Here is a 13,580-nt window from a genome sequence, read left to right as displayed (position 1 = left end):
TAGACGCACAGCCCGGGCCAGCTAGACACAGCCAGCTAGACGCACAGCCAGCGCTTTGGGGCATGCGAGCTTCGACTGGACTTCCTTGTACGGCAGTATTTGCTCAGGGCTTACGTTATGATATGATACAATACAGGAACAAATCCAAGCACCGGGGAGAGATAAAGAACTCTATGTCTCACACACAATGAGCCCTTTTTAATAAGGGGCAGGGCTTGGGTCTCGGTTGAGGAACTGTTTGTGATTGTGCGGGTAATGAATAGTGATACGGACACTGCATTGTGATAAGACAGATTCACTCGTGCTGTTTATGAATACAGTGACCTCCCTAATAATACTGATAGTAACACAACATAAACTCAACCTTATATAATAAATTAATTTCAGACATTTACAATTCATTCATGAGGCTGTTTTGCTCAGCAACTCAATAATGCATCATACAAGAAACAAGATGTTTGTTGCTAGGGCTAGAGCGAGAACTAGATGCTCTTGTAGGTATGGATGCATTGCAACAGGAGAGAGATAAGAAAGTACAATGGAAGTTACGTCACTTCAGATGAGATCTAAATTACATCACAAACCATCCTTAATTTCCCTCTCTACTTCAATAACAACCTATCAGGTTACTGCAGCGCCCTTTCTTCCACTGCAATCACCTCTCCACTAAACTTCAACAAGCTCTCTACAGAAAGAAGATCTCCTCCAACCACCCCTAACCTCAAGCCAGCTCTCTACTGTAAACAGTTCTCTACTGTAACTACCTCAGGAGAGAACGTCTACCAGAACTTTCACTCTCTACACCAACCCCCTCTCCTCAACTCTAACCAGGAGAAACTCCAGAAGAACAGAGCCCACCAACTACCTGTGGTTATCCCATCCCAGGTTATCCCATCCAGCACAGACAGAGAAGAGACACGGTAACCATGGTTAGTTAGGATACGTGACCATGATGATGCTTAGGATGTGGTGGCGCCTCAGTGGACAGAATTTTCACCTCATATTTGTAGGACAAAACAAAAAATAACAAGAATCATATTTATTGTAGTGGAGCAAAGCAACCAGGAGCGGAAATGAGGCATCGCTGTATTTCTCAACTTGCTTGAAATAGGACTCACGTCTAGTTCAAAAGTGAACATTCGGCTTTGCGCTTAGGAGCAGCAGAAGCTACAGGGTTGGGACACGCCACAGGCAGGTTAGCCGCACTGGGTGGGAACGTACCTTTTCACCACCAGACTGAGAGTCTTGTGGGAGCTCTTCACCAGACAGATGGCCTCCTGTCTGTAGCCGCTCAGGGGAATCTCGTTGATGTTGACCAGCTCGTCCCCCACCTGGAGACCAACAACTGCGGCTTGGCTTCCCTCTTCCACCTGGAGAACCACAAAAATAAGCAAACGACAGGAGCTCAAACCCAACAGTTAAGATACTACACAGGTGATCAGGTGGACCACAGAACGACTGGAGGTCAAACCCAACAGTTAAGATACTACACAGGTGATCAGGTGGACCACAGAACGACTGGAGGTCAAACCCAACAGTTAAGATACTACACAGGTGATCAGGTGGACCACAGAACGACTGGAGGTCAAACCCAACAGTTAAGATACTACACAGGTGATCAGGTGGACCACAGAACGACTGGAGGTCAAACCCAACAGTTAAGATACTACACAGGTGATCAGGTGGACCACAGAACGACTGGAGGTCAAACCCAACAATTAAGATACCTCACAGTTGATCAGGTGGACCACAGCACGACAGGAGGTCAAAGCCAAAAGGTAAGGTACTACACAGGTGATCAGGTGGACCACAGCACGACAGGAGGTCAAAGCCAACAGGTAAGATACTACACAGGTGATCAGGTGGACCACAGCACGACAGGAGGTCAAAGCCAACAGGTAAGATACTACACAGGTGATCAGGTGGACCACAGCACCACAGGAGGTCAAAGCCAACAGGTAAGATGCTATACAGGTGAGCTGGTGGACCACATCACTTAAGGAGGTATTATACATAATGTGAGATACTGCACAGGTGGGAGACAGAGCAGGTGATCTGGTATGGATCAAACACAGCGCCCATAACAGTACCAAGGTGTTTAAACTCAACAGGTGAGATACTGCACAGGTAAGACAAATATACACAGGTGATCACAACATTTACAATGTGGTTAAATACAACAGGTGAGATACTGCACAGGTAAGATAGATACCACAGGTGATCACAACATTTACAATGTAATAAAACACAATAAAACAAAATAACTATGGGTGTTATTATATGTTGTTGAGGCTTATTATTCAATCCTACCTTACACTGTCACAAACTGTACCTACAAAAGGTGGAAACTCAGCAACAAAGACTGGCTTAACGGATCAATGTATTATTTTTTAAGAGACTAATAACGTGTTGAGCACCTCTCTATTGAAATCTTAACTAATCCCACTGCATTAGTGAGATCCGTGAGATGCTTTAAATGACCAGCATGGTAGCTTATTAAATGCAAATATACTGTACTAATAAAACTCACAGTACAGGAAAGAAGGACGTTTTTTACAAGAGACGGATGTAAATCAATAACATCCCATTCATGGGCAGGCCAGTGCAGGTTGTGCAAGTGAAATAAGTCATGCTGCTCATAATTTAGCGTAATCTTGATTCGTTAACCGTGTTTAAAGCCCTGGGCCGTGTTTGCTCAGGTTAAACAGGTGAGTCTTTTCCTTAAGAACATGTCCGGTAGCTCTAAACATTTTTTTAGAAGCACTTGGTCAAAGCCAATGCCACAGTGTGAAAACAAACTGCTTTATGCTTGGATCATTGAAACAAGGCAGCAAACCACGTGATAGTGCACCTTGAATAACACATTTTGTATGCGTGCATCATTAGTTGAAATCATAGAATATGGTGCAACACAAAACACAAAAAACGATGAATGCATAAAATATATATACATTTCACGGCATATACTATGTTTGGTCTACAATTTTATAGTAATATTATGTGAAGCATCAGTAAAATACTTATGGGCCTTTAAAATAAGCAAGACATCAATAAACGTTAGTTGACAAGGCATCCAAATCTGTTAGGGGTTAAGTAGAAAAATATGTCTTCGTATTTTGAGGAGAAATTGCCCCTTTAAGGTAAAAGGGGTACAGGAAGACCCCCCCCCCCACACACACACACAGACACACACACCTTCAAACACACATACTCTCTCTCTCTCTCTCTCTGAGTGTGGACTAGAGGACCTGGCTTAAAACAGGGGGGGGAGAGAGAGAGAGAGAGACAGAGAGACTTCAAGGGCATACTTGGCAGAATACAACTTGGGCCAAACTCTGCAGCTGATTATCAACCTGCATGACTTAACCTCAGAGGTATGTTTTCACGTACATGTCCCTCACGTTTGGCCATTAAATCGTATAGGTTGTTCACTGCAGACGACTACCTCGTATGGGTCCCTCGCTCACTGCAGACCGGTATTTGGATCAGCTAAACCCCAGTCTCTCAGACCCTGGTCTAACTTTTATCTACTTCTATCTCAGCAAGCTAGATCTTTCCAGGGTCAAACACGCAAACTTCCTACTTATTCTTAAGGGAGGTAAAATAAGGATGTTTAACGTATTCAAGTCCTGAAGAAGTAATGTGCATTACAAGACCCTAGCTATAACAAGGAGAGAGATATGTCTTATTAGCTTTATATGTCCGCATCTAATCAGGATGTGCTTATTCTGTCATCATATTATGATATTACATTATCAACACCGAAATGTACTGCAAGGTTCGATCCACAAATAGCATGTATCAAGAAACTCTTCATATTCCCTACTAGGCTACTAGTAACGCCTCACAGGGCAGCGTGTGTTTTGTAGCGTCTCCTCCACAGAGGTAGACGCTACATGCAACGACAACAGAATAACATGCAAGGACAACAATACAGGACGGAGGAATGTGTTGTCACCGCAAAGAAACACATAATCCCCATGGACAATCCAAGCACGCAGCCGCGGCAACGATACACAGCATGGTCTGTGCTTCTTCGGCCCTGGCTGGCTTCCTCCAGGTGCTATCACTCCAAACCAAACCGTCCTGACTTCCTCAGTGGGCTCCAGAATAGCCTGTTGTCTCTCCCGGGGACCTGGTGGGAAGGATGTGGTGGGCGACTGAGGTGGTGGGGGTTTGTCTTTTCTGCTGACAGACGTCCTGTATGCCACGCTGACCGAGCCTTGATAGCACTGAGAATGGTGCCTTCTTTTTTAAAGAAGGCCCAAGTTTGACCAGGCCGTACTGGCTTGAATTAAGTACTTTCTATCATTGCCTTGATAGGAAGTTTGGGATATGCTAATCCTGGGTCTAATGTTTAATTCATTGGATGGATCAGTTGGATTCAACTGTAATGCCATAAATGGTACCCCAGCTACAGAAACGGCCGCAGGAAGAGTGTGTTTGCACTGTGTGCTCCCTCTGGAATCAGTTGGCAGCAAACCAACTGGCAAGGTCATTTTTAAGAAAAAAAAACGTGACCGAAGTGACTATTCAAGCAAAGCGTTGCAAAATAGCTGCCATCGCCAGACTGATCAGTATCAAGTATCTAGTTATACGTCTGTCATTACTGTCCCGTCTACAATGCTCCATGGCAAGGTACAGAGGTAAACTGGCTTCCTCCACCAAGTCCTGTCATATACACAAGGTTGGATAGAAGACACTCGAAGGTCTAGGCCTCAGAACCATCAGAAACAAAAACAGGCAGGTTTTGGTCTCTACCTCTGCAACCTGTTTTCCAACAGGCAGAAAAACTCGCTAAATCCAAAAGCCAACACACTAAATGGAGGCGTTTGGTGATTCATCTCCGTACCAAAGATTTTCCCAATCAAAGATAGTCATAATAACGCCACCCTCAACATTTACCACAAAGGTTCCATTAATGGACCAAACCAGTTTACCTGCTGATGTTTCAGAGCATGTACGAACACAGCTTAAAAAACACTGCTTCAATAGAATACATAACTAATGTTTTTCCCCACAAAGAATGCGACACGACTCTAGGGAGCGTATGTACATGGTGCATGCCCAGCTGCGTCGAGTAAAACTGGATTATTTAGGTTTATTGAGACGCGGATTTAAACAAAGTCTGTGAAGACCTTTGGTAAAACTCGAGCAATGAGAGGAATGTTAAGAATTTAAATTAGATCCAGATTATCTTTTTTCTTCCCTTAACGGCATTCGAGCTGCCCCAATCTCCTGGCCCCTCTCTTTATTATCTTTAATTTAAGTATTCGAGAAGAGCCATAAACCAGAGAAAATAGCTAACAGAGCCTGTAATTTAAGGTCCACCCTGGGCCACTAAAGAACGACATCCATCTTCCCGTCGCGGCCGACAGGGACGTGCAAACAGAGGCTCGGGAGAAGGAACTAAATGGACCTCGATACCGCTTTAAACACCTTCAGACCATTGGGGATGTTTACAATGGAGACAGAAATGCCAACAGGGTGTGAAGGGAAGGGGGAACTATCCACCGTCTCAACACTCCAGAGCCATTGGAACTAGTAAGGGCAAGAAATGACTTGGGTGTTTAAAAACAAAGGATGTGGTGATTCTACTTGACCAACTGAGAACACTAGCACTGTGAATTAAAGAACTCGGAGAAGCTCTTTCATGAGCCGCTCTTCATAACACCACTAGACAACACAGACATTGAGACTGCGGGCGAGGTTACGCCTGGGTCTTTATCTACTCTGAACCCATAATTCAGCCGAGAAACCACATAAATCAAAAGGCTACGAAAACTGTTGTCCACTCCAACATGCACTCATCCCCAGCAAGCCTAACTCTATCCCTTCAGGTCATTCCACCGGGCTCCAGGATGTCAGGGATAATTCAGCAGTCAGACAAGAAGCATTCCAGACTGGCCCTGGCACCACGAGTCACCTTCAAACTCTCCGTTAACCCACTGAGCTTTGGAGAGAGTAGAGAGTAGAGAGTAGAGAGTAGAGAGTAGAGAGTAGAGAGAGAGAGAGAGAGAGAGAGAGAGAGAGGCGAAGAGACAATAAAACAGAATGCGTTGCAGGGGGCCAACTATCATAAACATGAGTGGTGGCAAATACACTGGTGCATTTTGAGTCAATCTGACAATCATTTGTGAAGCCTAACGTTTAATCTCAAATTGGTTAAACATTTGCAGTGCTATCAAGAAGTCACTTGTCAAACCAAAAGGGCTGTTTAGTATTGAAGATATGTTAACAACAAAGATATGTCTACATAAAAAAAAAGGTTTTTAGGCACTGAATCTGAACATAAAGGAGGGGCAAACATCTTACCCAGAGATGCAGTCGTTGGAGTTTTGATTTTCCAGCGCCCGTGGAGAAGCTCTGCCAGTCAGCAGTAGTTGCAACACTGGCAATATTAAACTCAAGTAGAAGTAGTAGTTTGCGACACTGGCAATACTAGACTAAAATAGCAGTAGTAGTTTAAAACATTGCTAATATTAAATAAAAACAGCAGAAGTAGTGGCATGGCTTTGGCGACATATTCCAGTGGTAGGACCCTTGAATCTTACAGAATAGAAGTTCAACTCAAAGACCTTCAACTAATTTGGATCAAATGCTTCTAAATTCTACAGTATAGTGAGGGGTTGACTCTGAAGCTCCAAATCTTGATAATGCCACGAGTTCCCCAGTTTCGGCAGACTAGGGTTGAGTTAGACTTTGGACCCAGTTGGGTCGATAGAGAAATAGTTTCTCCGTAGAAACATATGGTGGTTTTCTACCTTGCAAAAAATAACTAGCAAGGTCTCCGGTAAATCATTAAGCAGCCAGTGGGTATGTGAGGTTTCGGATCCGTTACCCTAATATGGTGTGACAGAGATCAGACATTCTCTTCAACGGCTCTGAGGCACGGAGGTACACACATCACTCCTCGAAACAGCTATAGAGCCCGCATGAAAGAGCAACACGGAGATGTATGCTTGGGCTTTTTACGAATGGCACATAAATTTTACTTCCCTACATTTATGGCCCACATGACATTGTGTAGTGGAGTTTCTTTAAAGGCAACCGTGGACAATACATTGAAACAGAAATCCTGTTTAAATGTTTTAATTTGCTGTTATGTCTCAGACTAACTGGGATCTAATTGAGAAGGTGTATGTGGTTGAACATTCCCTAACATTGTTTGAAACATTATGTTGTTGGCTCTGTTAGTCATGTCATCATCGCGCTGCCTTAAATCTGCAGCACCATTTCCCAACTCCAATAAACCAACATGCGAGTAAGGAGTGAAGGACTGCGGTTTAGTGGCTATACCAATGGGGTTTGGCACACAGCGACTTGTTGGACAACTCTGACCTCTCTGGTGTTTTTTCAGTATTATAATGTGTGATAGATGGACACTTTCCAGCCCTATGAAGTCAACCCAGATCTGAATAGCTATAAAAGCTACGTTAAAATGGTTTTCGAAGAATGAAAGCCCACAGGTTGTATTTCATTAATACCTTTTTAGGTGCAGATTTCAAGCGGCACTGTAGATTAAACTATCCTACGAGCTGTATTGTACTACAAGCAGAATACAGTGCTAAAGAATCAGAGACTCTAGGCTAGGCTCTAGAATGCAATACTATAGAAGCAGTAAATTTGAATACAGGAGTACAGAAGAAGTACAGTTGAATGTCACCTCTCAGATGTATGATGAACATCCGGCCGGGTCTAACTATAATACAACACTTTGGTTCTGTTGCTCTCACATTTCAGGAAGACCTCCTCTTGACCGGGGAAACACCACAAACAGGATACTCACACTATCCAATCACATCCTCACATTACAGTCTTATGTGGCCGTGTGCACGGGGACAGGCAATTGGAGAACTGTACACAGTGTATCTAATAGTGCACCTAGTATTAGTGCAGTAGGATTTAAACCTAGCTTGGGATTATGTCATGTCTAATGGAGCAAAAACGCTGCTGCTGTTCAGTTGCAACCGCATTGTTCCAAACCAATCTTTGTATGAGGAAACAGGGACATTAGGGATTCAAGAGACATGGCCGTGACACCAAATAGCGCCACAATGATCACCCTACAGGTCCAACGTCTGTCTGTCTCTTCTCACCTTATACACGTCGCCAACCCCAAATGATATATCATTGCCACTATGAGAGTCTCGGGGAGTTCTAAAGGCACTGTTTTTTGCCATGACCGTGTACCTTGGTGATGAGCAATGGTTCCTGGTGCTCTCGACCTCCTCGCAGAGTGAAACCCCATGGTGCTCCCCCAGAGAGAAGCACCTCCAACAGCCTCCACCCTCCGTCCTCCCTGGCCCTCTGGTTCAGCTCCCCTGGCCGCGTGTGTAGCGGGCGTCGCTCCTCCACATAATACACATCAGTTCTACAGCCTCTGGCCTCCATGCTGCTGCTGGGATTAAGAAAGAGTGAGTCAGAAATGTGTTTTGATTAAATGTAACACCATGCAATACTGCAAACCTGAATGGTGAATGGTTTCTCTTCCATTAAGCATCAGTGTACCTTCCGAAAGAAGTTCAACTGCTAATCTTTTTACATATTTAAGTTGTCAGACAGAACACCAGAGGACTGTTAAACCATGAATAGGAGCATTCCGTGTTAAACGAGTCAAGTCACAATTAAATGTCGTAACCAAGTAATAAAGAGAAGATAAAAAGCTGGTCCGATTTTAGAAAGGGCCCGTAAACATCCTGTAACATCCTGGGCATTTATATTTCCTTAAAAATTCATGTGACACTTTCATCTAGAGCCATTACAATTGATAACATAAGGTTTAGGAGTGATTCTACATCAAACTAAACATACATCGTGGCGCTGGGGATGAAACACGATACATAGTTGCTTGTTTTACATCTTTCGCTAGTGATTAAATGGCCATTTGGCAGAAACGACTCGAATGTATTATGACCTTACATTATGAATGTATACTTTAAGAGTCAACAACGGTACTATCATATTGACTGATCGTGAAATACGATATCTGACTTTGACATCCAGATGACTGTTGTAAGGTCCTAGGACTCGCGATGTTTGTGCAAAATACTTGGTACTCATTTTAGAAATAAAAAAAGGCAGTTTATCCCTCAAACCGAATTGAAAGCCCCATGTTAAAATATCAAATAAGGACTACCTTATTAAGCCGACAGAGACCTCTCCTCCCTGAATTCTTACATGTTCAATGTGAAAAGCGGCTTAGCTAACAGTACACACTATGAACACACACTATTGAGCATCTAACACCTGTTGTCTAACTACTAAACTACTAACTGAATGCCCTAGTGTGTGAGAACATTACATGATGACGACTGTTCAAATGGAAACTAGTCGACTGTGTGTTGTCAAACATGTATAGATGACTTTTAATGGCAACGTATATTAGCTTTGGGAAATTTTTACTCAAAATATGAACCATATATTGCCTATTACAGTAATCACTCTGGCTGGCTGGCACGGGTACTTTAGACCTGTATCGACTAACATTTGTGGGTCCTAAAGCGATAGCCTTACCTGCAGATACGAGTGGATGATCAACTGAAGAAGCTTCCCTCGACGCGATGGCAAGTAGCTTTCTTCTCCGTTCAGTTGTACGCATTATTCATTCTATTACATTAAGTTACTTGGGCTCGCACTTTTCGCGAATCCGATCGAGGTGAGTTTTGCTGCTCGTGATTTTCTATGGAAAACTTTAGGCTGGGGTCCGCCTGGTACACAACAATGACAACAGAGAGGCGAGTTTAAATTAGCAAATGGTGCTAACTAACTCCAGGGACAACATAAGGATAGCGCAGGTAACTGGAGCGCAAGTGTGCCATCTACCGTCCCACCGCTCGACCCAGCTTGTTTCTTTGTTTGGTTACGGACTGAACTGTAACTGTTATGTTATTTACACTTTACGTAGTTCGAGTGAGGTAAACAGACAGAAAATCCCAACTTTCCTATCATTTAAAAGTGTGATAGCGGTAAAGAATAGTGGACAACAAGAAAGAAAGGATGAACGCGTGTTTCTATGACAACGCTGTCTGTAAGGGTCGCCTAAAGGCCCAATTGAAAGTTTCGCGGAAGTTGGTCTGAAACGTCCGAGTAGAAGAAATTATAAAAACGATCCGACTATTTCTACTCAGACACATATATTCCAAACCATGTTCCCCAAAAAAAATTGGGAACATGGCTTGAAATACACAACGATATGGTGTTACTCCTGAGAGAAGCCAGACAACCTTGGATGTAATAAGGAAGAAACCGAGAGAAACAGCATTAGCTACTCTGAGAACGATAATAGGCTACAACCGATGCTTTACCTCCTCATCTGCTAGAAAGGGCAAATAAATGTGGTTGTAATAAGTACCTTTCTTAAAAGTTTTGATCGGAGTTTACTTGCAGTGGGAACCTCAAACATATCAGACTTGTTCTCTGGTTTGACCCCAGATAGCACTTCAGTTTTTTATTGTTCTGTCATATGATATGTCCACCTGTTACAAGACTATCGAAGAACGAAAGATTGATGGAATAATTGATGTAGTACTCACATTGCATTATAACAGATTTCATATGACGTCATTGTTAACGTTTAACCCGCAAAAAGGTTCATTTGGTCCCCATACAATTCAGGGCGAATTCCAAAAAGAGCAAGAAAAGTTTGTTCTCGGAAAAAAAAAAAGCTTAACAGACCTCACCCCTTTACATTGCTCTTATCCAGTATTAACATGATAGCAAATTAAGTATATTAAACCGATAGAACTCCATCGTTGGCGTTGCAGTACAACATGGATGGGTTTCAATGACACACAACGACAAATCTAACCCTTTCAACAGTGAGTATGGGATTTCCCTTGACAATACAGTTGCTGCATTGCTGAGCTTAAAAATAATAAAATATACACAAAGATAGACCTTGTTGAAGTACATAGAAAGATCAGTTGCATCTTCCAAAAAGACCAGAGTCAAGCTCCTACAGGATACCCAAGCATCAGCAACCACCACAGCCCTTCAATGATTCTCTTAATCCTGCATCATAATTCATCAACAGTATATCAAAACACATGACACGGGCAGGGCTTACAGTTACTTCCAATCATACCTGTTAACACACAACAAGGTGCAACCCCCCTGATTCCTAAACATTGAAGTCTATCCTGCCCCCACTACACAACGAATACAAGAGAGTGAACAGTATCAAGGATGGCAATCTAGGAAGTAAATATTAATATTTCTATATAAAATCAATCAATTAATCACTTGCCATAATTGTTTATATCCGGACATAACCCATTAACTAATAAGACAAATATAAGTATAATAACATTTTTTAATTGCAAACAAAGAAATTTAAAAAGCAACCCAATAGCTAAATTAGTCTGAGTAAAACGAAGGTTTAAATTAGGAATTTTGAGTGACTGCTTCATACAAGTATGTTTGTTTTGAAGGAGTATCCTGCTCTGTTTTCAGAGGAGGAAGTTCCGGACTGGGATAAGGAGCTGCAGGTAGAGGTGGTGGCTGATGCAGAGGCTCGCAAAAACCACATGAGGAGGAAATAGGAAATAATGCTGCAAGAAGACCTCGAGGTGGAAAAGCTTCCTCCCCAACACTCCTGTCTCACGGCATCCCTCTCTTTCTTCAACTTCTTTTTGATGGCTGAAATCTATGGACGAAAAAAGACATCTGCCGCGGCTTTGGGGACCACAATGATGCAGATACATTTTGACCTTATCTCATTGTACCTTGTATAATGGCCAGCAGTAAATCATTTCTGTCGTTTTCAGGTTCCTTAATATGGAATTAATATGGAATGGGTCACCAGCCAATGAAGGCTTTTTTAGTAGATGGATATCTTGCTAAAAAAAAGGCTGTATAGTGCCTCATAAATTATATTCGTATCCGGAAATCCAGAAATATAAACCTTTTGTCTGTTTTTTGTTTTTTATTGTTAACAAGGTCTTGCTTTGCTTTTGCATTTCAATATTATAATTGTTATTCTCTAAATGTCTTATTGTGATATGAATAAATACTTTTTCTTATGTTGCTTATTATTTTAACATGTTATTTATTAATAAATTAACATTCAACTTCGTGATCTAGACTTTACAGTGGATCATTTAAAAGGCCCAGACAGTGGTCTCGGTTGAATGTTCTAGACTCGTGGCCTGGACGGTTAGGTCCTCGAGCCATGAAATCGAGGGTTAGACAACTTTGAGGCCGTGTCAATCAATAGTTTTCAGTTTGAATTGTAACGTAAACGTTTGTTTAGATTATGACGACCAAAACCGACCAGCCCATTCCGTGGAAAACGACAATCATTGCCAGTTCATCACTTCAGGTAAAATGTCAATATATAGGTGCAAACTAACTTATACTGTTCGATTGGTGTTCAGTGGACGTTAGTCGGCTAGCTAAATTAATTCAGTGCCGCTAAATAGCTGCTTAGGAAGGTTATATAACATAGCAGTAGCCTATACAAATTATGTCTCGCAAATGAAACAAGCCAAAGAAGAATACGCCATTTACTATTGTTTACTACATTTTAAGAACCACGATGTGATAGCGACACTGAAAGGACAGCAACATCTCATCAGATTTTCAGACAGCGTCGAATGTGGCGCCTTCATTTTCCCGCTATCAGGTAACCATCATGGTTAAGATTTACGCACGAAGCCTTCACTAGCCTACTGTTGTATACGTTCTTCCAGTGTGGTTGGTCCACAGCATTATAAAGTAGACCTGAAAAACCACTGTCTAATTATATTTGGATTACAAACAAGTGTGCATTTGTATCATTATTGTAGCAAATGTCGAATTCAGTTAAAATCCATATAACCTTTAAACTATTAAAATGGATTTTCAGCAGGAATTGCATTTTTGTTGGTGTGCCTGGATGAACTGCCTGAAAATGTAAATGAGACCGGACTTTTTGAAAAGATAACAAACTTTATCAAAGTCCATCGGAACAGCTTCCTACTTCTCTATGCGCCATTTAACGGGAAGAGAGAACTGGAAATCTTATCAGATATTCAACAGAGGTAAGCTTAAATTGTACCAATCTCAAATCAAGTCATTAATATGACATGTGCACAGGTTAAGTCATTATTAAATATTTATAATTGAAATTGTTGTATCGAAATTGTATCATGGAAACAATCATTTATATGTTTCTAGATTCTTTGCCAGCAACCTGAGAATTCTTCCTGTGCGGAACAATGGTGACATCATCAAAGGAATGTTGACCATCTCTAAGGTACGGATAATCGTGTCATCTGTAGTAGGCCTATATCTTTCAAAATATTGGTTGGCTGGTTTTAATCTATTCAAGTGTATTGGGCACCTAATGGATACTGATGGATTGGTGCTTATGAGTTTATTTAATGATGCAATAAATCTGTGTATGGAATTGCATGTGTGCAGGCCACCAGCAAGCCCAATGTGGACACCATTCGAGACCGTCTGTCTTTGGCCAGAGCCCACATCATTGAACGCAGCCCAGTGTGGCAGATGCTTAAAGATGTGAAACTGGGGTAACAAATATAACAAGAGTTCTAATGTCAAGTTCAGTCATAAGACAAAACGTCTTAAAGGAGCCT

At 42.0% G+C, this 13,580-nt stretch overlaps 2 protein-coding genes across 2 annotated transcripts in view; one reads left to right on the top strand and one right to left on the bottom strand.

The window, feature by feature from the left end:
- shroom2a (shroom family member 2a) overlaps window positions 1–9,962 on the bottom strand; it is a 31,975-nt gene extending 22,013 nt beyond the window's left edge. The window contains 3 exon segments of the mRNA XM_030372578.1: window positions 1,222–1,370; window positions 8,194–8,401; window positions 9,517–9,962. Coding sequence (XP_030228438.1) covers window positions 1,222–1,370; window positions 8,194–8,394 — 350 coding nt within the window. The 5' untranslated portion in view covers window positions 8,395–8,401; window positions 9,517–9,962.
- Window positions 9,963–12,142: 2,180 nt separating this feature from the next.
- c12h1orf146 (chromosome 12 C1orf146 homolog) lies at window positions 12,143–13,564 on the top strand. Its single transcript, XM_030371674.1, has 5 exons — window positions 12,143–12,322; window positions 12,532–12,625; window positions 12,851–13,022; window positions 13,159–13,237; window positions 13,405–13,564. Exons 1-5 carry the CDS (start codon window positions 12,257–12,259, stop codon window positions 13,516–13,518), a joined length of 525 nt encoding a protein of 174 aa, XP_030227534.1. The 5' UTR covers window positions 12,143–12,256; the 3' UTR covers window positions 13,519–13,564.
- The last annotated feature ends 16 nt before the right edge of the window (window positions 13,565–13,580 follow it).

The sequence above is a fragment of the Gadus morhua genome, chromosome 12 (assembly GCF_902167405.1).
Source record: "Gadus morhua chromosome 12, gadMor3.0, whole genome shotgun sequence".
Taxonomy (NCBI): domain Eukaryota; kingdom Metazoa; phylum Chordata; class Actinopteri; order Gadiformes; family Gadidae; genus Gadus; species Gadus morhua.
The sequence above is the reverse complement of the archived record's forward strand: the minus strand, read 5'-3'. Positions and strand labels throughout refer to the sequence as shown.

Excerpts from the sequence above, each read along its gene's own strand:
- c12h1orf146 (XM_030371674.1), top strand. The coding sequence starts at position 12,257 with ATGACGACCAAAACCGACCAGCCCATTCCGTGGAAAACGACAATCATT. Across the intron at positions 12,323-12,531 it reads TTGCCAGTTCATCACTTCAG|AACCACGATGTGATAGCGAC; the intron begins GTAAAATGTCAA and ends CTACATTTTAAG. Across the intron at positions 13,023-13,158 it reads TTATCAGATATTCAACAGAG|ATTCTTTGCCAGCAACCTGA; the intron begins GTAAGCTTAAAT and ends ATATGTTTCTAG.